We start from the raw sequence: 21,081 nt of genomic DNA on the forward strand, positions 1-21,081 counted from the left end.
AAAGATGGAGTCCTCGGTTTTTTGGCCAACTGGGCACATTTATCATTGCTTTAAAAAATGACTATCAGAAGGGGCTTTATCATCCATACCATGTTTTTGTGGACAGTCATAAAACACCAGCTTAGCAGAAAGCAAACCAATGAAGGTGGTTCCTGCTACATTCTCTAATCCAGGGTTCCTCAACCTTGGTGACTTGAAGATGTGTGGACTTCAACTCCCAGAATTCCCCAGCTAGCCAATTCTGGGAGTTGAAGTCCATACATCTTCAAGTGCCAAGGTTAAGGAACCCTGCTCTAATCCCCTGGATGTTCATTGTCAAGCTTTAGCTTTCTGTGGTCTTTGTTTTCCATGAAGTGTGTAACATGGGGTCTGGTGAGCACCAAGGGAGTGTTTGTAGATACTTCGGTGTTCATGGGCACCATTTTGGGGCTTCTAGTTCTAACCTATCACAGAAATGCTTAAAGAATGCTTCTATTACTAATAGAACTGCATCAGTCATCATGAAATCATTTTTTGGAACAACATCCAGTTATTAGTTATGCAGATACTAATTAGTTAAGGAGTCTCGGGATCATTAAGTGAACTCACACTCTGCCTGGGATCTATTCTGGAAACTATAGTATGGAACCCCTCTGGCATTTTAAGTGATGCAATGAAATCAATGGCTAAGAGCCTTAATGCTTTCTTTGTTTCTGTATCTCCCCAGCAACTGTCCTGCTCACACAGCATTCAGAAATGCGACCCACCCATCATTTCAACCTCTGGATTTCACTTAATATAAACGTTATCTAGAAGATCATGTTCTGTATTTATCTAAACTTAGCTCATGGGCTCCTGACGAGTCAAGTGTAAGCTAAAATCAAAGTAAATTGGCTGCTAGAGAATGATACACTGACAATCCTTCATAATCCCAGATTCTTCTTGACTAGCTGTGATTTCCCACAAAATCGTAACCCAGCTGTTTCCTGGATGATGAGCTGTCAAAGAACAGTAGTCTTCTGTTCAGTGTTAACATTCCTGACTTTTGGCTCAAAAAAAAAAGAAAATACACACACACACATAAATAAATATTGCAGTAATTCTAGATTCAATTGCATGCTAAATTCACAAAGCCCTAGGTTCATGTCTGTGCATCTCAGAGTAGATGGTAGCAGATGTGCTTGAAGTGAAACACAACCGTGGTTGAGATACACAATAACAAAAAGAAGAGCTGAATGGATTTTTAAAAGGAGATGGACGTACCCCAAGCATTGATAACATTTTTTTTAGATTTTTTATCCCACCTTTATTATTTTTATTAATAACTCAAGGCAGCGAACATGCCTCATGCTCCTTCCTCCTCCTATTTTCCCCACAACAACAACCCTGTGAGGTGAGTTGGGCTGAGAGAGAGGGACGGGCCCAAGGGCACCCAGCCGCTTTCATGACTAAGGTGGGACTGGAACTCCCCGTCTCCTGCTTTCTAGCCTGGAGCCTTCACCGCTAGACCAAACTGTCTCTACTTATATTTACAGAGAATAAACACATTGTATGATTGTGATGATTATTAGAATTAACATGACTGTATATTTCCTTTATCAGGACCACAGTCTTGAAAAACAAATCAGAAGCATTCTCTTATCGCAAATAAGGAAGGAAGAATGAGATTGTGACTTGCCAGGTCAAGTTGATAGTTTAGACAGTGTGGTATAATGGTTAAGGTGCTTGACTGGCACTGAAGAGCCCCAGGTTTGAATCCTCCCTCTGCCACAGAAACTCCCAGGTAACCTTTGACCTTGGGCTCTCAGCCCAACCTGTCTCCCAGGGTGGCTGCAGTGGGGAAAAATGGGAGGAAGGGGTGTTGTGTATAGCACCTTGATCTCCTGAATGAAAGGCAGAATATAAATATAAATACATACTTATGGTTTATAGTTAAATCAAGACCTGCATCAGGGACTTCTCTGCAGCACAGACTTTTCCCATCTGTTTCTTACTTTGTAGTATGGTTTTGTGTGATAGAGGCAAATGAAGATAAATATAAATAAATAAAAATAAAAATAAAAAAATATATAAATAGATATAAATATAAATAAACATATTTATATTAAATAAATAAATATAATAATATTATATTAAATAAATAAAGATAAAGATAAAAATAAATAAATACACACTCCACCAGCGTGCATGGGGCGATATGGGCTCTAACTGTCCTTGCGGGCAGTTAGCGCCCTGACGACGCTCCCTTGAATTATTCCCCAACTTTTCATCTTGCTTGGAAGTTATTTATTGTTAGGTCTGTTTTATACTGTATTTGAATGAATTTTATTTTTGCCCAGAGTCGTTTCAACGAGATGCATGGTGACAAATTCGATAAATTAAAAAAAAATCTTTGAACACATTGTGTTTATTTATTCACTGTGCTCATAACACGTCCTGGAGACTCTAGATGGTATACAACAATGCACAGAATAAAAATATATTATCATGAAAACCCAAACATAAAATACAGAATCCCTCCCTGAAGACCAGCAGGGGTTAAGGCTGGCTGAAACAATCCAGCTTTGGCTTGTTTACAGAACATTGACAAGGGAGGGGGCACGCATACCTTGATAGTTTATGGATTTTGCAATGGCAGTCTTCGGGCCAACCTCCCTTTCGGTACTTCTCAAAGAGGAAGAGGAAGGCTGAGCACTTGGAAAGTCATTTTCCAGCTGTCGTGAATGGCGCAGCAAGAAGTGGAATTGCTCCACAATGGTCAGATGGGAAGGTTGGCCAGGGATCTTGAGGAAGTTCTGGTGGTGATGTGGAGAAGGAAGAGTGGCTTCCTTCCAGAGGGCAAAGGATGTCTGGGAAGATCTTGCGACCAAGGCTGATGCAGAATTGATGGCGAAATGGCGGGAAGGCCCATGCACGATGGAGTCAGGGTGCCCAGTAAGAGGCAGCTGTGCAGCCCAGGAAGGTCCTTTGTCTCCCACCACTTCTGACTCCGATCCTGCTTCATGACAGAGCTTTCCCTGTAGACAGTGAAAGAAAGTCTGTGTACATGGACAGACCCACCCAGTCTTTGCTGCTGTGGCTTAAGAGGCATCACACAATGTGGACTTTCATTATTCTTAGTATCTCAGGAAAACAATCGAATCATGGCTGAGCCCCATCAGTTTATGTCCAACCTAGCCATTAATTCCAGTTAGAAGAATGTCTTGCTTATTCTGTCTTTTAGATGCTAGGCTTCTGAGGGCTTTGCTTTGGTTTATTTTTGCTGAGGAGAATTTTAATTATTTGGTAACTCAAATATTAGCTGTGCGGATCGCAGTAACTCTTAAGAATGCGCTTCCATGCTATCAAATAAATAAATAAGTGCCCTCCATCGCTTCAGCTGCTTTCATGTATTTCTAACCGGCAGACACATCCTGCAGACTTTTGTTAGGGGAAACATGTGACCTCTTGCATTATACAAACCCTGGAAAGAATGTCTGCTTTTTGATATTTTTTTCCTCCTTTCTTTTGTAGGAGTCTTGACTGTAGCAGAAAGCTGAAAAATGTAAGTACTCAGATGTGTAGCTGGATAAAGTTGGGTGTCTGTTTGGTGGGGGTAACAGATTAAGCTTGAAACTCAGTTCTGCAGCTAAAAAAGTCTTTTGTTTATTGGCAGACCCTTTGTCTTTGCAATTCGTGCCCTACTATGTAAAGCTAGCTTTGCTCAAGTTTTGATTAGTAAATAGCATAATGTCCATGGACACAGCAGAGTCCATGGAACAAAACAAGTCCTTTGAAATAACAATAACACCAATAAAACTTTTTGGGGATATTTTGGGGGTTTGTTCAGGGCAAAGAACTAGATTAACAAATCTGTGTCACAAGAAATAGCTGTATTTCTTATGTGAATTAGCTACAGTTTGCAGGAATGTACAAATGCTTTATTGTCGTTGCAAACTTCCCTGTGTCCCCCAAATGGGGTTTTAATTTCAAAGCAACTCTTCATTCGATCATCTTGATTGAAACCAGGAACAGCAGTAACAATTTCAGCACTGCATGGTGAGGAAGGAAATTTTTAAATGCACTTGGTCACAGAGTTAGATAAACTATCCAAAGCCAGACAAAACTTCTGGTTTTACTGTCAGTTGTACACTCCTGACTATTCAGATTATATTTGGCTGACATCCTTGAGTCCTGTAAGGAAATGCCAAGAGCTTTTCAATATAAATTGGAAGCCCATAGTCGTAACCACAGGTGAAAAAGTGTAGTGTTATTTTTGTCATGTCTGGCTTGTCATCAGTAAAGTTATTGTTTTTTCCATCAAAGACTCATGCACACATATAGCTTTTGGAATAATAGTGCTTAGCTTTGCAAGATTTACTGAGAACGATCTGCAGAGGCACTGTTGGTAAGTTGCTGAAGCAAGTTTACAAAATGCTCCAGCTGTTTTTAGAAAGGTTCCAGTTTAAGCCCCAGCAGAGTTATCACAGCAGCCCCTTCTTGGAAATCCTGAAAAGCATTGAAAAGAAATTAGGGAATATTTCAAAGTATTTTGAAATGATGTTGCTTAGCAGATCCCTTTAGAGAGACTTACCCAACGCTGAGATTCCAGGGATGCAGTTATATGATTTTAATTGGGTTATTAAAACAGTATGCTACCTGTTAAAAATAACTGCAGTTTGCAAGTTGTTTCTTGAATGACGTGAAGCTCCTTAGTTGCAATTAAAAAGAAAGATTGAGCTCTGCTCTGATTGAGCCTCATACTGACTCAGAAGTCAGTCCCACTGAATTAGTTGAGGCTGAGTGCCAAGAAAGGGCCAAAGTCTGATGTAATTCCCTGTATAATTTTCCCTCTTCAAAAACAACGCTGGAATGTGGACGAAGAGGGAGGATCTGACTTTCGGTGCCACATCCCTGATTGTGATCGTTCTCTTGAGCTGCAGTTACTTGTGAATGGAAACCTTTGGCCTTTCAGTGTCATTATTCAAGTATGAATGAAAGGGAGTTGCCGTGATGGAGCTTTACGCTTCGTATTATGGCCCATCAGGATTTCTCATAACGCTACGTAAATGGAACCTCATAAGTTCCTGAACTCAACTGGATTTAATTCCAGATAGGAACAACTCTCAATAGATTCATCAGCGCCACTCAGTTTGGTAGGAATTGCTCTCTGTAAGTAAGCTTAATAGGGCAACATTAATCTACCACGGAATTAGAAGTCAGAACATGGCATCGTGTAAAGAACTCAGAAAGCAACGAAGCTCTTCTGGATGGACTCTGGCCTGTCCCCAAACTCTGTGGGCTTCCAAAATCTCCTCATTAGTTCTGGAATCAGATTGACAGCCTGTTTGACTGGAAGAGAGTCACCTTGTGTGAGATGGGCGGCTATATAAATATGATAAATAAACAAATAATAAATAAATAAATAAATAAATAAATAAATAAGAGCCCCACTCATGCCATATGCAATATGTTAAAATCTTCCTGAATCTCTTGTCTTGCAGGTGTGTTGGCCTACAGCTCCCAGGATTCCCAGCTATCAAGGAAAAAGGTCATATTTTGGTAATTCTGGGAGCGGTAGTCCAACTTTTTTACAAGGCACCATGTCAGGGAAGAGTAATCTGGTCTCTGCACAAGTTCCTGGCCAGCACAAGTCTGCACTCTGTGTTTCTTTCCACTCATTTTGGGTAACGATTGAAGCATCTTACCTCTAACATTTCAACACATTTGTAGAGAAACTCCTTAATTCACGACAGTTGGGTTTTTAAATTTACCCTTCGGAAAACTACAGGATCATAGCTCCGAAGAGTTTCTGAATGGAAGCAGAAAAACAATACCTCAAACTCTTCCTTTACTGGAAATTGTAATATAGAAACGTTGGCTTCCTAAACATTAGAATAGTGGAAACAGTTTCAGTTCACATCTTTATAAATAGGTGTGCCTCCTCTCCCCTCAGTGAATTTATTTCTGTGAGTGGAAATTTCCTGTTGGTTATCTGATCGTCATTGAAAAAGATTCCAAGCACTGCATCTGGAGTTACAGGAAACCTCTCTTCTTTAATAAACACTGAGAGGTGCATTATTAAAGTAATAAATGGCTTGCAAAAAGATAACACCATTTTTAAAAATCTGCCCCTAGTTAGAATCCCTCCATTTCATTTAATGTTGGGAACTCTTCTGTGATTAATCAGGTGTTGGTGCCCCTACATATTTCCTTTGCTTGGAATTAAGGGTTTGGGGATTTAATCCTGTCTTTTAAAGGGATGCTAAATATTCGGGGGTGGCTCCCTTTACTCTGTATGATAAGATGTAGTAGAGCACATTTATAAATAAATACAGGGCTAGAAAGCAGGCTAGGAACAGAAAGAAGAGAAAGAATTATGCAATGGACCAACAGCCCTGTTGTTATACCCTTTTTGCAGCTAATACAGATCTTTAAATGTCACGATGAAATGGCAGCACAAAACCAACCTTAGATAAGATATTTGTACTAACTTATCATTCCTGGGTGTTGAAATAATGTCTGTGTGATGTGTTGGGCCCTTAAAGAAAGTTTTCTCTAGATCAGTGTTGTCCAAACTTGGCCACTTTAAGATGAGTGGACTTCAACTCCCAGAATTCCCCAGCCAGCCATGCTGTCTGGGGAATTCTGGGAATTGAAGTCCACTCATCTTAAAGTGGCCAAGTTTGGACAACACTGCTCTAAATCCTACTTAAGATGCTAATTTTTGTTAAATTTCTAATAGGGTTTGAGTAATTTTAGGTGTCCAAACACTTACGTGGGATTGCAGAAATTTAATAAGCAAATAGGGTACACAAAAGTGTTTCAGTGAGATGATAATATTTATGGAGTCAAAGAATAGCAAACAAAAGGTTTTATGATCTAGAGCAGTGTTTTTCAAACCTGGCGACTTTAAGATGTGTGGACTTCAACTCCCAGAATTCCCCAGACAGCCATGCTGGCTGGGGAATTCTGGGAGTTGAAGTCCACCCATGGTAAAGAGGCCAAGTTTGAAAAACACTCTTCTAGAGATTTTGTACATAGAAAAGACTGTTTCATGAACATTACGGAGAAGGTACCTATTACTTTGGGATTTGTGTCTATTTTTTTCACAATTAAAAATGAAAAAGCAGTTATTAGAATGACAGATGAATCAAACTAACTTCTCTCTAGTCACTTGGCATACAGGCAGCGTCTTTGTCAAAATCTTAGCAAATCATTTCAATATCCTAGAATGTCTAACCATAGAAATATAAGATTACTTGCCAAATAATTTTTTTAATGTTATTGATCGTTGAAGGAAGTGTGCATGCTGTGTTCATCTGTGTTGTGGGAGATATTTTTGTTTTCTGAATGTTGTTGAATGAAGTTTGAGAAGATTTTCTTTGCTGGCAATGTAAAAAATGTGAGGGCTCGTTGACTTATACGATTTGGTCTTGCGAATTATTGACATCTTTGGGGGACAAGGTACATAAGTAGATTTATGGGGAATTTTTTTAATGTTAATGTTAAAAATTATGTTCCAAAACTTTGACTGTTTTTGAGAAGTTATGGTTATATCAGGCTACGATAATAATTTTGAGAAACTGGAAAAGTAACAGTATTCTTGACATTAATGATTGGATTTAAGAGATGTGTACCTTGTTTTTGCAAAGGCAAATTTTATCTACTGATCAAAAAATGACTTAATATGTTCTTCTTTGGTATAAATGTTATGATACAGTATTTGGAAATGTTAGAGAACCACCTTTTTAAATGTAGAATTAGAAACTGGTTTGGCATTTGATGAATATTTTTTTTAAAGACAGACAGACAGACAGACAGATAGTTTCCCCCTTGTTAGCTTTTTTGTGGGGGATGTTTTTGGTTAAGTAGGTTGCTGGGTCCCCCCCCCCCTTTTCATATATTTCTCTTTTTGTTTTCTTTTGGTGGGGTAGTTGTTTCTGTAAAACTTATTAAAACGAATGAAGTTTGAGAATAAACTATTCGTGCAAGTTTACGTACATTACAATACTTCTGTTGGGATTACAAAGTTTGTTATGGGTGTCACATTTAATGTTCTTTTTCTTCCGTAACATGAAAGAAAGCTTCTGTCCTGCTCTTCAGCAAAATAGACAGCTTTCAAAGAAAATAACAGGGAACATATTTAATTTGCTCTAGAAAGACTAAAAGAGTCTTTAGTCGTCGTACTAAATGCATTCAGTGGCTTTGATTCGTTCCCAATTAATGTTCGTTGAATTCTTCAGGTTTTAGTCACCATCTATTGGCTGGGGAAAACTGCAAACAACAGCAGTTACTACAGTGGAGCACCATTGAATCTGAAAGAGTTTGAAGGATTGCTAACCCAGATGAGAAAGGTATTTCAATTGCTCTCATACACAAGAGATGCATACATTATTATGCAGGACTTGGATTTCTCCCAGACAATCCATATGGATTGGGACAGTTTATACATAGTTAAATAAACAAATACATTTTCAGCCTGCATGTAGCAGGTGTGTAGTGCTGTGTTTTATATTTTATTTTATTTTATTTTATTTTATTTTATTTTATTTTATTTTATTTTATTTTATTTTACTGTTTGTAAAGCTTGTTGAAGATTGTGGAATTAAGACATTCTTTTCTTACAGATTCTAAACAAATTCCATGCAGTATTTATTTTGTTAAAGCTATTACAGTGTATCTGTATCCTTAATGTGTAATTTATGCTGTCAAACTTGGATATATAATCACTGTCTTTACTCATCTGCCTGAGGTTTAAAGTCCCATAATCTCTCAGTCCCAACATGCTTGGAAAGCATCAGGTTGACAAACGTTGTGGAATACTGAAAAAGCAACCCTTCCATGAGTGTACAAAACATATTTACGTTTTCTTAATTTCAGTAAATTGAATTCAGTTTGAATTTCCAAATAAGTCTATGATCATCACCTCAGAAAATGGTGGACAGTACCAACATTATGATAGGCTTTTAAAAGTTATAAAACACCTGGGTAATAGCAGGAGAGCAAATCTGCAAAAACAAGGGACAGATGGAAATCGGCCTTCCTGCACGAAAGAGGAGGGTCTGGATGGTTCATTACTTGGGGTGGAAACAAGAAAGAGGCACAAAGGGGTTTCAATATTGTTTCAAGATCCAGCGTGTGCTCTTGAATCAAAGCAGTCACTAGAATTCTTTGGTTAGGGCTTTTTTAACCTATCTTCGATAAAGTTTATTAGTTAGAACTTCTTGGATTCTTCTGAGACTCCTTAATGGGTTCCATTCCTGCTTCTTGGGTGAAGTCAGACCACAACGATGGTTGAGGACACTAGAAAACAGCATAAATGTAACTTTTAATCTGCTTTATACCTCATTGTATTAAAAGATGGAGTCCATATTTTTGAACCCAATACAAAGAATAAAGTTGTGTTCAGGTAAGTATCATAGGACGCCATAGGACTTATCTGATAGGAGCCGCAGAGACTTCACACCTAATTACCTCATTGCTCGAAGGACATTGCATCGGTCGCATCATAGTTATGTAATTCGCATCATTTGTGAATTGATGCTGTGACATACGTGATATCACTTGCCCCCATGCAGTTGCCTATATATCATATGAGAGTTATAATTATTACATGGCAGTATCAGGGTTACGCTGATCAGTATATTATTTCTGAGTGAAACTCCACTATAACAAAACCATTTGTGTCACTGGAATGCTACATCTATCTTTTGATGACGCTTTTTAAAATAACATCTCTTTTTTTACAGTTTGATGCATATAAAATATCCTTTCACTTTTTTTAAGCTGCATTCTTCACAGATATGTGTAAATCACCATAGATAGTTCATCTCCTTGTTCCACAAAGTTGTACTGAATAAAGGCTAACCAACCTATTCATATTTTTATAAATTTTTTGAGAAACGATTGCATGCAAAACTAAAAAGTTTATACTTTACAGTAACATAATTGTGTCTTCTGGAGGAAGAGTTCTTGCTTTCAGTGAAGCATATGCTGGATAATGTTTTGATCAACAGGAACAAAATATTATTGTTTCCATCACTGTGTCTTGGGTAAGATTTGGACCAAGCCCCAGAATCTGATTCAGCCTTTGATGCTTATATATCACTCTGTCCAACCACAGAACAACAGGACAAAATAATAATAATAATAATAATAATAATAATAATAATAATAATGTCAAGAAGAAGATTAGTAGTGAATACCTCAGAAGAGTGAAGAAGTCCAAACTCAGTGGTGGAAATACCATCAAGACAATTAACACCTGGGCATTTCCAGTCATTAGATATACAGCTAGAATAGTGGACTAGACTCAAGCTGAACTAAAATCCCTGCATAGGAAGATCAGAAAAATAATGACAATGAATCATGCTCTTCATCCATGCAGCAACGTTGACAGACTCTACTTACCAAGGAGCATAGGTGGGTGTGGAATGTCGCAAGTACACCAGACAGTTGAAGAAGAAAAAAGGGCATTGGAAGAGTATCTGAAGGACAGTGAAGAAGATGCACTGAAGCTACTACACCATGAAGGCTTACTGAATACTAAAGAGACCAAACTGGCTTATAAGAAAGACCAAACAAAGAATAGAAAAGAGACATGGCAGGGCAAAGTATTACACGGCCAGTGCACAAAAGAACTAGCAGGCAAAGCAGATAACAGCAAGGCCTGGCAATGGCTAAGAGCAGGAAAGTTGAAGAGAGAGACAGAGGGGCTCATTCTGGCTGTGCAAGACCAACCCTCAAGAACAAACACATACAAAGCCAGAATCGAGAAGACAGCAACAGACAGCAAATGTCGCTTCTGCAAAAAAGCTGAAGAAACAGTGGACCACCTAGTCAGCTGCTGCAAGAAGATCACACAGACTGACTACCAACATGACAAAGCAGCAAAAATGGTGCATTGGAATATTTGCAAGAAATACCATTTGCCTGCAACTAAGAACTGGTGGGACCATAAAACAAAGCCATAGAAAATGAAGAAGCTCAAGTGCTCTGGGACTTCAGAATTCAAACAGACAAGCACCTGCCACGTAACACCCCAAACTTAACAACTGTTGATAAGAAAGACAAAAAAGTCTGGATAGTGGACACTGCAGTACCGCTGGAGAGAGCGGGATAGAAGAGAAAGAACCGGAGAAAATCACAAAATACAAAGACCTGCAAATAGAAATAGGACAACTGTGGCAAGAGAAAGCAAAGATAGTACCAATAGTAATAGGTGCCTTGGGTGCAAATCCCAAAACGTCTGGAGTACCACTTGAAGACCATCGGCATTGACAAAATCACCATCAGTCATGCCGATGGTGTTCAGGTATAAAGCCAGCTTTACTTGGAACAGCTTCCATCCTGCAACAATACCTTTAACGCCATCACACAACCACATCTGCCTATCCCAGGTCCTTGGGAAGGACTCGATAGGTGGATACAAATGCCAAATCCAGGCTAAACTTCTGACTGACTGTGTGACCAATCATCATCATCATACATTTCTAGTACGATATTTTCTGGACATTTTGATCCACAATATGTTCGCAATATACGGGAAGTTCTGGAGGAATGAGATCGTCCATTAAAACAACTTTTACGGCATATTGGTGGGCTTGACGTTCTCCACATGGCTATGATAGCTGCTGTATTATGGAGTGCCAAGCCACAGATGATCAAAACGTTTTTAAAAATAAAAAATGCTGTATTGTATTGTGTGCAGTGGGCTGGAATTACTTGTTTGAAAGGAAGATGTAACAATAGGCAGCATCGTTGTTTGTGTATCTATTAGTATAATGAAATGTATTTCCTTGCATTACATAATCTTTTTTATATTACCAGCTGCTTCATAGCTCTTATCTAGACAATCCTTACGGTGGCTGTAAGGTAGACTCATATTCATTAATTGGTGGCTAAAGCTTACCTTTTTAGTTAGAAGCCTCTCATTCTTGGCATTCTTAAATCCTGATTTTCTCCAGTTATATAGAAATAGAGGAATGGACTTCCTCTTTGTTGGCATTCTGTTATGCACCCTTCTGCCCTTTTGAATTATCGGCATGCCAGACTAAACCAAGATGAACTGAACTGCTATTCAGAGGACATATTAACAACGGTTGCCGTTTTAGAACCAAAGCTTTTTTTCTACAATTTGCTCATTCATTCATTCATTCATTCATTCATTCATTCATTCATTCATTCATTCATTCACGCATTCACTCCTTTTTTTGATTCATTCAGATGCCTAGTCTTTTTTAAAAGAGAGAGAGAGAGCAACAAAGCTTTTTTATATTTCAGGAATGTTTTATGAATGAAATACGGTCTGTGTGTCACCGGATAGTTTCTCTGATTTTCAGGCCTGTTGTGGCTGAACTTTCAGTGATGGCCCAGCATTTTCTCCTTTTCCTCCCTTTGCTTCTAAAAAATGGCAGTTTGCCAAAGGATTAAATGCAGGCTGTTGGTATGCAAAAGCTGTAGTCCCAGGGAAAAGATGTCCCATTTGTGGAGGAGATGTGCAGGGAGGCAAAGAGAGTTTTTAATAGGAATTTGGCTTGCAGGGTGCGGAGGCCTGGCAGCGTATAGTGTGACCTGTTGGCCCTACAATTAAGCAGAGGAAGGTTGTTCTCTAAACTCTAGAAAGGTTTTGGGGGTTCATTAAAGGAGCACCGCAAGATCAATAATCGTTTATTTTACACATCCCATAGCTGACCTTGAAAGATACTAAAAAGCTAAAATGGTCAGACCTGGTTAATACTTGGATAGGGGACACCACCAGGAAGTCCCAGGGCTGTAGCCTGGACAAAGAAGTCAAAATTACCTTGCAGGGGAAGGCGGTTGCAAACCATTTCTGTGTGGTTTCCAAGAAGTAGTTACCAGAAGTCAAGCTAAACTCAAAGAAGATGCTTCCATTGTCAGTCTCCTTTTTTATTTCTAAGAGCAAAACATATCCAGTTACTTCGGTTGTGGACACCTGGAGTGGAACAATACCCAAAATTTAGGGTGAGGGAAGAAATTATATTTGCTTGAGGAGTTTTAGCCCAGGCAAGTGAGAATAATATTGCAATCTAAAGAATTGTATTGGGTACCCAGCCTTACCCACTCCCATCTACTGATAGGAATCCTGCATTTGGTGCTGTATATCTCTACCATATGTCTAGTCATCCCTGCACTATCTAAATCCATTCCTCCCCATGCCCTCCATGATGATCAACATTATTTCCACTCCAGTGTCCAATTAAATTTGGCAGATGCACATAAAAGTACACAAATCAGAGGGCATCTTTTCGCCCAGTAAGGCACCTAGATTTAGGGATGGTGCAGAACAGACCAGTCGGAAAGGCGCATCACCTTCTACCATCCCTCTGCCAAGTCGGTATGTAGAGATGTTACTCTCCTATGTGCACCCAGGAAGACGTTCCTCTCAAAAATGGAGGAAATTCCTTTTTGAAGGGCCTGGACAGCTGCCTTGGCTTAAACACAGCCATGGAGAGTTTAATGTACCCCTAAGAATGCAACTGAGAAACACTTGTTTGCAAATGCATATTGCGCTTCGATGGACATTCAGTTTCTTTAAGGTGCTTGCTACACGAAAAGCCAAAATTTCCTTTTGGTTAGTATATTTCATGCCTGGGTTTTAGGGGTGTCAGCACGGTATGGTAAAAAGAAGTTAAGATCGTGGCCACAGCAGTGCAGCCGAAGCTCTGCCTGTTTTTTATAAAAACCGATTGCAGCCTCATGACCACCGTTTGGCCTTGCTGCACCGCACCCCGTGGTCACCCCTGCTGGGTTTCTCACGTTCACTCCTAATAGTAGGGGCTAGTTCACACCTAATGCAGTCAGGGATCTCGGTTTGTCATTGGGGAGCACCCTTAGGAAGTCTTGGGCCATCACGACTGTTTACCACGAGAGAAATTACCACAGACTCAATTCCGAGCTGCTGCTTGTTGAATGAAATTTGACCCGCCTGCCATGAGCAGCATTTCAGATTTTAAACTGACCTCCGAGAGGCATATCTCACTATTACATCTGAGCGTGATAATGTTGTGCTTTTCTGTTGGGTTCAAAGGGAGGAAGGAGAGGGGAGAACGCAACTTTTAAAAGTCTGGCTCTGAATGATAAGATACTGGCTGAAACAAGGGGCAGCGTTCTAATAAAGCAAGTCTGAGGTTCTCCTGACCTTTTCTTCTTCTGGAGCGCTCAGTGTTTTAGTATGTGCAGCTCGCACTGGAAAGAATTTATAATCGTGAGGCTGTCAAAGACATCCATTGTTCTCATTGCTCTGAACATGTGGGGCAGCTACGAGCGCTTTCAGATCTCCTACAGCCAGGAGCTGGCAACAAGCAAAGAGCAAGATTGAATTCTTCAGAGGCATCAGGGAAAGGGTTTTGCTTCTTTCTTTCTTTTTTTTTTTCAAACCGCCGATCGCTTTAGGAAGACAGACACCCCCTCTTTTAGAGCTGGAATTTCTCCTCAACGTGGAAGGAGCTGTTGGAGGCCGGAGTGCCTTGCTTCGTTATTTTGGCTGAGCCAGAAGCAACAACAGCAGTCAATTCGCTTTGCTGGTGTTCCAGGCCAACATACGTTAGTTTGAAAGAATCAGCTCAGTGAGGTTAGATATGTTTTGCCTGCTAACCTAAACCCAAGATGCCTTTCCTTGTGCGATATGGACAATAGCCCCTGTGAAGTGGACGTCGATGAAGGACTAGCCATGTTTCAGGTTGCCTTACTTATTTTTACCTCCTCGATGTGTTACTAAACGTGCATTTGGTCAAAGCGAGTTCTGTTTTGCAAATGTTCCTGCTATGGTAGATGCATTAGCTTAGTAAATCTGTTACAAGATCCTTGGCTGAACTTGTTGTGGAAGATTAACACAACTTTTTTTTTATCAGATGTGTAAAACTGCTTCTCTAAATTCTTCTTCTTCTTTTTTTTTAGCTATCTGCATAAATTAGGCTTATGTTTCTGTTTTGGGCAGTGAACTGTGAATTTTGTTCTGCTTTTCACAGCAGACTCGTATGAGTAATTGGAAAGGGCACTTTTAATTTATATGGCGAGAGAATGGGGGGAAGCCCAAATATTTAAAAAGTAATGTAAAAACAGAAATGCTTGCCTCTGGATTATGTTACCGACTTTCATCCTCAGATCTTTTGGGCTGGACGGGAGAGAAACAAATAGGCTTTTTAAAAAGAATTGAAAGTCAAATTACGTGTTTCCCACAGTGTCTGCACATTCGTCTTTTATCTCCTGGTGGCTTCTGGTTAAACAAGTTGTAGTAATGTTTCAGAAACCTACAAAACTTACTTGATGCAAGAACAGTGATTGCAGTAAGGAAAATCTATTTGATCTGAGGCCACCGTAGCATAAAATAAATGTGTGAGTATCAGAAGAACCCTACTTTTGTGGTACTCCTTGCAACCATGCCATGTGTATACTAGATGTATTCGTCATTAATGCATTTGGAGGATGTGCATTTCTAAAAAGGCTTCTATTCCACATCAGGACACGGAGGACATTGAGAGCCCTAAGCGCAGTATCCGTGACAGCGGCTACGTAGATTGCTGGGACTCTGAACGCAGCGACTCTCTTTCTCCCCCACGCCACGGCAGAGATGATTCTTTTGACAGTCTGGATTCCTTCGGCTCACGTTCCCAGCAGACCCCGTCTCCAGATGTGGTGCTAAGAGGAAGTAGCGATGGTAAGTTGTGTTCCCCGAGGCTCCTATTCCAGGTGACATACGGCTCCGTGGTGTAAAATGCTGCAGTTTCCACAGCTGGCTTCCGTTGTGGAAACGTGATGTCTCTTGCTAATCCTGAGAAGTTGGAGAAGAGTTTGATTGGAAAGAGGATTTATGGCTCGAGATGATTTGCTTGCAGCCTTTTCTCACTCGCAGCCGTGAGCTGTGGGAGGAATAGTTGCTCATCATAGCCTTAAATTTATGAGGCGGTGTTTCTTCCATCTGAAGGAAGGAGATAGGAAGCAGACATTTATTTAACTAATAAAAGGAGTTCTAAAGTTAATGAGCGCACAAGGATGAAGAAAACATTGCTTGGAACACATACCCCAACAAAGTAACCCTACTGTACTTTTGGCGTGGTAAACAACTCACATGTACAGTGAAACAAAACAATGTACAGTAGAAAGAAGTTTGGTTTGGTGTTGTTTTTTTTCTCGTCACGTAGATCTAAAAATTGTTAGCAAAAACACACTCGAATGGCTATTACTAACCAAAGCATAGTAGCTGTAATAGTAATCTTTTCTTTAAGAGAGTGATTTTATCTTGCTCTTCAGTTCCCTGTGCTGAGTAGGACCGTAGCTGAAAGATCATGAAGGGGGGAAGAAATGTTTCTTCTTACTTTCCCAAAATAATGCAATTAAAGCGCAGCGCTTAAACCAGTGATTGAACACAGAATTATGCGTGCTTAGGCTCACTGATCTTATCAGACTTGTAACAATGTTTCATTGTAAGAAGATGTATTTATGGTCTAATTTTGTCCTTAGAGGGGCTGTCTGGTTTTTATCATCACAACAGCCCCCCAAGGGGGCGGCCAAGGTCTTCAGCGAGCTTTCGAGCTGCATGAGCATTTTCCTAGCCCAAATTTAATGTTGCATTTATTGAACTTCTGGTTAACTTCTACTGTTTAATGCCAGTAAGAACAAGTGTATTAATCATTATTTTATGTTTATAAAACCTGGCAAAATTGATTTTTCATATGTGGCCCTTTCTTTACTCCTTGGACTGTTCTTTTTCCATCAAGAGACGCCTTGAGGGGCAAAGGATTAAATGCATTATTTGTGGAATAATTAGATGATGGTTAAAATAATTGTATCTTCTCCTTAAATAACTTCTGATTGTTATTCTTTGTGCTCCTTTAAATACTTTGTTCTTACGGTAACAATGCTATCTCCTCACACCAAACTTCACACATTCATGAAAGCAGGCATCTATTAGATATAGTATGGAGTTGCCCAGTATAACATTTCTTGCAAGAAACACATTTAGAATGGGGAAATAGCATTAATGGGGGGGGGGGCAACCTCTTATTTCCCTGATGATAAGGTCTCTGCTCCATTTCCCTCTGCACAAATGTCTTTCTTCCATCTTGCATTCATAGTGAGAATATTCTGGTGAGGCCTTCTTACTGCCTTTGATCCTCTTTCTAACTAAGTCTTGACTGGGGAGGATGCTAATACTTTATTTGATACCACAGAAATGTCCATCTGTTTTTTTTTTCTTTTGGAATTTCATCAACCCTGTTGTTCGTTATCTAAATAAAAACCCTGGGAGAGATCACCTGCAGTTCAGAAGTTTATTGACACCAGTATGATGATCACTCAATTCTATCTCCCATTCACAGCAATTTAATCAAGACTGGCAGATGTTGACAGTTGCCTGAAGGCAGGGATGGGCTGGATGAGTGCCAATAAACTAGCTGATTCCAAATCAATGGAAGTGCTGTTTCAGAATTTGATAAATGCCCTATTGGGATGAAATTGCAGTCCCCTTGAAGAAACATGGCCATTGCTTCAGGGCCATTCTTGATTCAAGCTAATGCTAGATATGTAGGTACCTTCAGCAGTATGGAAGGTCTGTGCCTCGCTTTGGCTGGAGTGAAAGTTTTAGCCCTTCCTGGACTGGAAAAAATGAACTTCAATGGTCCATTCCCTAATAACTCCACAACTGGAGGTTGGTCTACTCTTGAAAATGGTACAGAATGCAGCTCCCACATAAAAAAGTGGGAGAGCAACATTGGGCTATATAATATGGATCCTTAAAACAGTGCATTGATTACTTGTCAATGTTGGCAACAGGGTATAAAGCCCCAAATGGCTTAGGCCCTCCCCCAGTGCTGCACAGCCTCAGCAGTGAGATCAGCTGGAAAGACCTTGCTTTTGGTCTTTTCTATAGTTTTGGCTTCCAGTGTTGTGGCTAGGATGAAGACCTTCTCCCTCCTGAGAAAAGTACAGTTGGCTTCAGATGACAGTACTTCTGTCCAGCTTCAGTGCCAACTTAGACCCTTGAGCATTTTCAGGCACTTGTTTCTTTGGGAACAAAAGGAATATACAGATTAAATGCATACTAGTAGTTCCTATATCTATAGCATAGGTAGCAGTGATGATTTTATTGCATTTTTTATAGATGTATAGTAAACCAATGAGAGTCTCCTTGATCACGGCAGGCGTACCTTGAGAAACTAAGAAATAAATGGTGATGATGAAATATGAAACATGGAAGAGCCAGAGCAGTTACTTAGAGCTGCAAAAACTTTGCAGTTCTTGTAAATCTGAACTTTCACGTTCAAAATTATAATAAATAAGACAGTAGAGGTTATAGCTGTGATTTTCTACTGTTACCTGAATGAATCTTATGATTTCCAATTAAAAAAAAATACCTTGGGGGTGGCACTCTCGTATACTGTAACTTTGTGAAATTTGATGGGGAATCCTAAAGCAGAATGTGCTTTATGAACCATTTTAAAGGTCCATTCCCAACTAATACTGGAAATAAAGCAATTTAATGTTTGTCCATAGAAATTAAAGAATATTTTGAGATTCTGCAGACAGTTAATACTCTAAGTCTGCAAACTATGTATTTTAAGCCAGGAAAGGAAAGAATGACTCCATTGTGGCCAAATAATTGGAATTATTTTGATTATGGGGTACACTTGGATTCCATTTTGAAACTTTACCTATCGTTTTTTAAACAGGAAGAGGAAGCGACTCTGAATCTGACCTGCCACATCGAAAGCTGCCAGATGTGAAGAAAGATGATATGTCTGCAAGGCGGACATCTTACAGTGAACCCAAATCAGTTGTGCCTTTTAACCAATACCTCCCCAATAAAAGTAACCAGACTGCCTATATTCCGGCTCCTCTCAGGAAGAAGAAAGCTGAACGAGATGACTTCCGAAAGAGCTGGAGTACAGTTTCATCTCCACTAGGAGGAGAGAGACCTTTCAGGTAAGGTCTTCACCAAACTTCAGAAGACCAGATCATGTCATACAAAGCCATCTAAAGGGCCTCTTCCTTTCACAGGTGACCTTTCTTGCTCTTCTCTTGCTTAATTGTTTGTTAGTAATTTCAAATTAATTTTTCCTGATAGTCTTACATAAATAGTGTGGCTGTTCTCAGTTGATGGAAATACTACTTTGGATTCCCTCCAGTCTTACTTGTGATCTGCTTTGTTTATAAATGGATGCTTTGCTATTGGTTCATGCAGTTGGAAGGCAGGAACTTTTTTTCAGATGTTCTAAAAGTTTCCCATAGATTCTTGCTCCTATTTTGTGTTCATGTGCTGGCATGATGTCTTCAAAACCCTCCTATATTCTCCTTTTCCAAGAGCCCTTAGTCCTCATCAGAGATGTCTATGGGAGGAGGGGGAGAGTCAAAAAAGTCAAAATAGCAGTCTTGACTGTGTGACTGAAGCCTCGCCCCTGTGGGCACCCTTGGTCCTCATTAAACACATCCTGAAAATCTACTGCATTTATTCCAGCACTGTTACAGCTGTCCTGTTTCTTGTCCCTCTGTTCACTGTCTCAGATGGTAAGTCCTAAATACAGAGAGTGTTTGTTGACTAATATTACTCTGTAAAATGTCATAGGCTTCAACAGATGAAAAAAAAGTAGGGAAGTAAGATGTGAATTGGCAACTTGATCTTGGCATGTGCAACTTCCTGGCATTGTTCACCGACTTACATATTTTTTTATTTAATTGAGAATTTACAGTCCACCCTTAATCCAGAGAGGTTTACAGATCGATAAAATCACAGTTAGATTAAAGCTTCATGACACAAAAATAAAGGGAAGCAGAAGAAGGAAGAAGGCAAACCCAGCCTATGGCAGCTGCAGCGTTGCAATACGCCCTTGACGTTGCTGGCTGCCTTACAACCAGCTGGGATGGAAAGAGTTCAAAGAGAGGAGTTGGAACTGATTTACGTGAGCCATGGCCTGTCACTTCTTTTCCCATTCTGTTTATGTGATTTGCTGGTTGGAAGGGATGTCAGTCAGTGTGGCCATCCAAGGCCAAATGTCATATCCTCCATATCATTTTTCACTGATTCCTCCTCGTGTGGGCTGTCATTGACCCTGCCTCCCTGGACCAGGGAACTACCTTGCTCCCATGGAACAGCGTCACAAGCGTGAGATGGGCGGCTATAGAAATGTAATAAATAAATAAATAGGGAAATTGTATTTTTGTTAAGGGTCCCTGCACAGTTGAGAAGGTGGCAACTCACACAGGAACCTGGACAAATACAGCAAATAACCAGCTGCAGAAGGTAGCAGGGATGGGTCATTGCATACATAATATAGAGATAGGGCAGTGAGTATCTTTTCACTCATTCCTCCTTTGTGCACAGGTGGTAATTTGAGAAAGAACAAATGAATAAGAATTCTGGGTCCGTGTCCATTCAGACGCACTGCTTGTAGACATGTTAGCCCTGCTGAATTCAGACGGGGACATTGTGCTCATCAAGGCTGGTCCGTTTTCTTTTTGCTGGTGTTTTTTTCACATCGACGTCCAAGCGTTAACAACTTGGCAGTTACTTCAGTCGGATTGTTTTAGTTTAGATGTGTCCGAATGTATAATATTCTGTGGAACATCTTGGTCTGCACATCTGGACATTAAGAGGTAGACGGGCAATTTTCCTTTAATATCTGCATATTTTCTTTAAAAAAATTAGTTTGATGTAGAGAAACCTACCTGATCTGCAGTGTCACAGTTAGGACCAGCTAAGGAATCAGGCACGTGCTGTGTAATAACCTGCCCTATATAACTCGATAGCAAACTCCGTCCTGAAACTATAGAAGAAGAACAAAGTGAACTCCTGGTGCCAGTTGAAGGAGACCTCGTGAGCAGCAGAATTACCACTGCAGCCCCCTCTGCGAAGCCTGTTCAGACAGACACGAGTCAGAAGAACCCTTTACATCAGTTTCTTACATGTTCTGGAAACAAAACAGCAGGGCCCAGGAAGGATGAAAAAGGTCCAGAGGAAATCAGGAAGCTGAAAAGGCTGGAACGGGCCGGTATTAGGGTCCGACCAGCAGCACACCGCTATGGCAGCAGGTTAGCGCCCCGCTGTGGGACTTTGCCTGGCATGCGTTATACTTTTAGCATTTGCTGTGTGTTGCAGTTGTTTTT

The 21,081-nt window shown here is 40.1% G+C and overlaps 1 protein-coding gene across 3 annotated transcripts in view; it reads left to right on the forward strand.

Moving 5' to 3' along the window:
• Window positions 1–21,081, forward strand: part of LIMCH1 (LIM and calponin homology domains 1) — a 197,735-nt gene that overhangs the window by 113,507 nt on the left and 63,147 nt on the right. For 2 of the 3 annotated variants that reach the window (XM_088131208.1, XM_088131209.1), the window contains exons 5-8: window positions 3,493–3,523; window positions 8,205–8,315; window positions 15,445–15,640; window positions 18,651–18,903. In XM_088131208.1, coding sequence (XP_087987334.1) covers window positions 3,493–3,523; window positions 8,205–8,315; window positions 15,445–15,640; window positions 18,651–18,903 — 591 coding nt within the window. Of the gene's footprint in view, window positions 1–3,492; window positions 3,524–8,204; window positions 8,316–15,444; window positions 15,641–18,650; window positions 18,904–20,724; window positions 21,007–21,081 lie in introns of all 3 variants that reach the window. The other variant, XM_088131210.1, reaches the window with a different exon arrangement.

Source organism: Python bivittatus, unplaced genomic scaffold, assembly GCF_059951505.1.
Source record: "Python bivittatus isolate LINGU-HERP-01145 unplaced genomic scaffold, Pbiv_v1 ctg000970_np1212, whole genome shotgun sequence".
NCBI lineage: Eukaryota > Metazoa > Chordata > Lepidosauria > Squamata > Pythonidae > Python > Python bivittatus.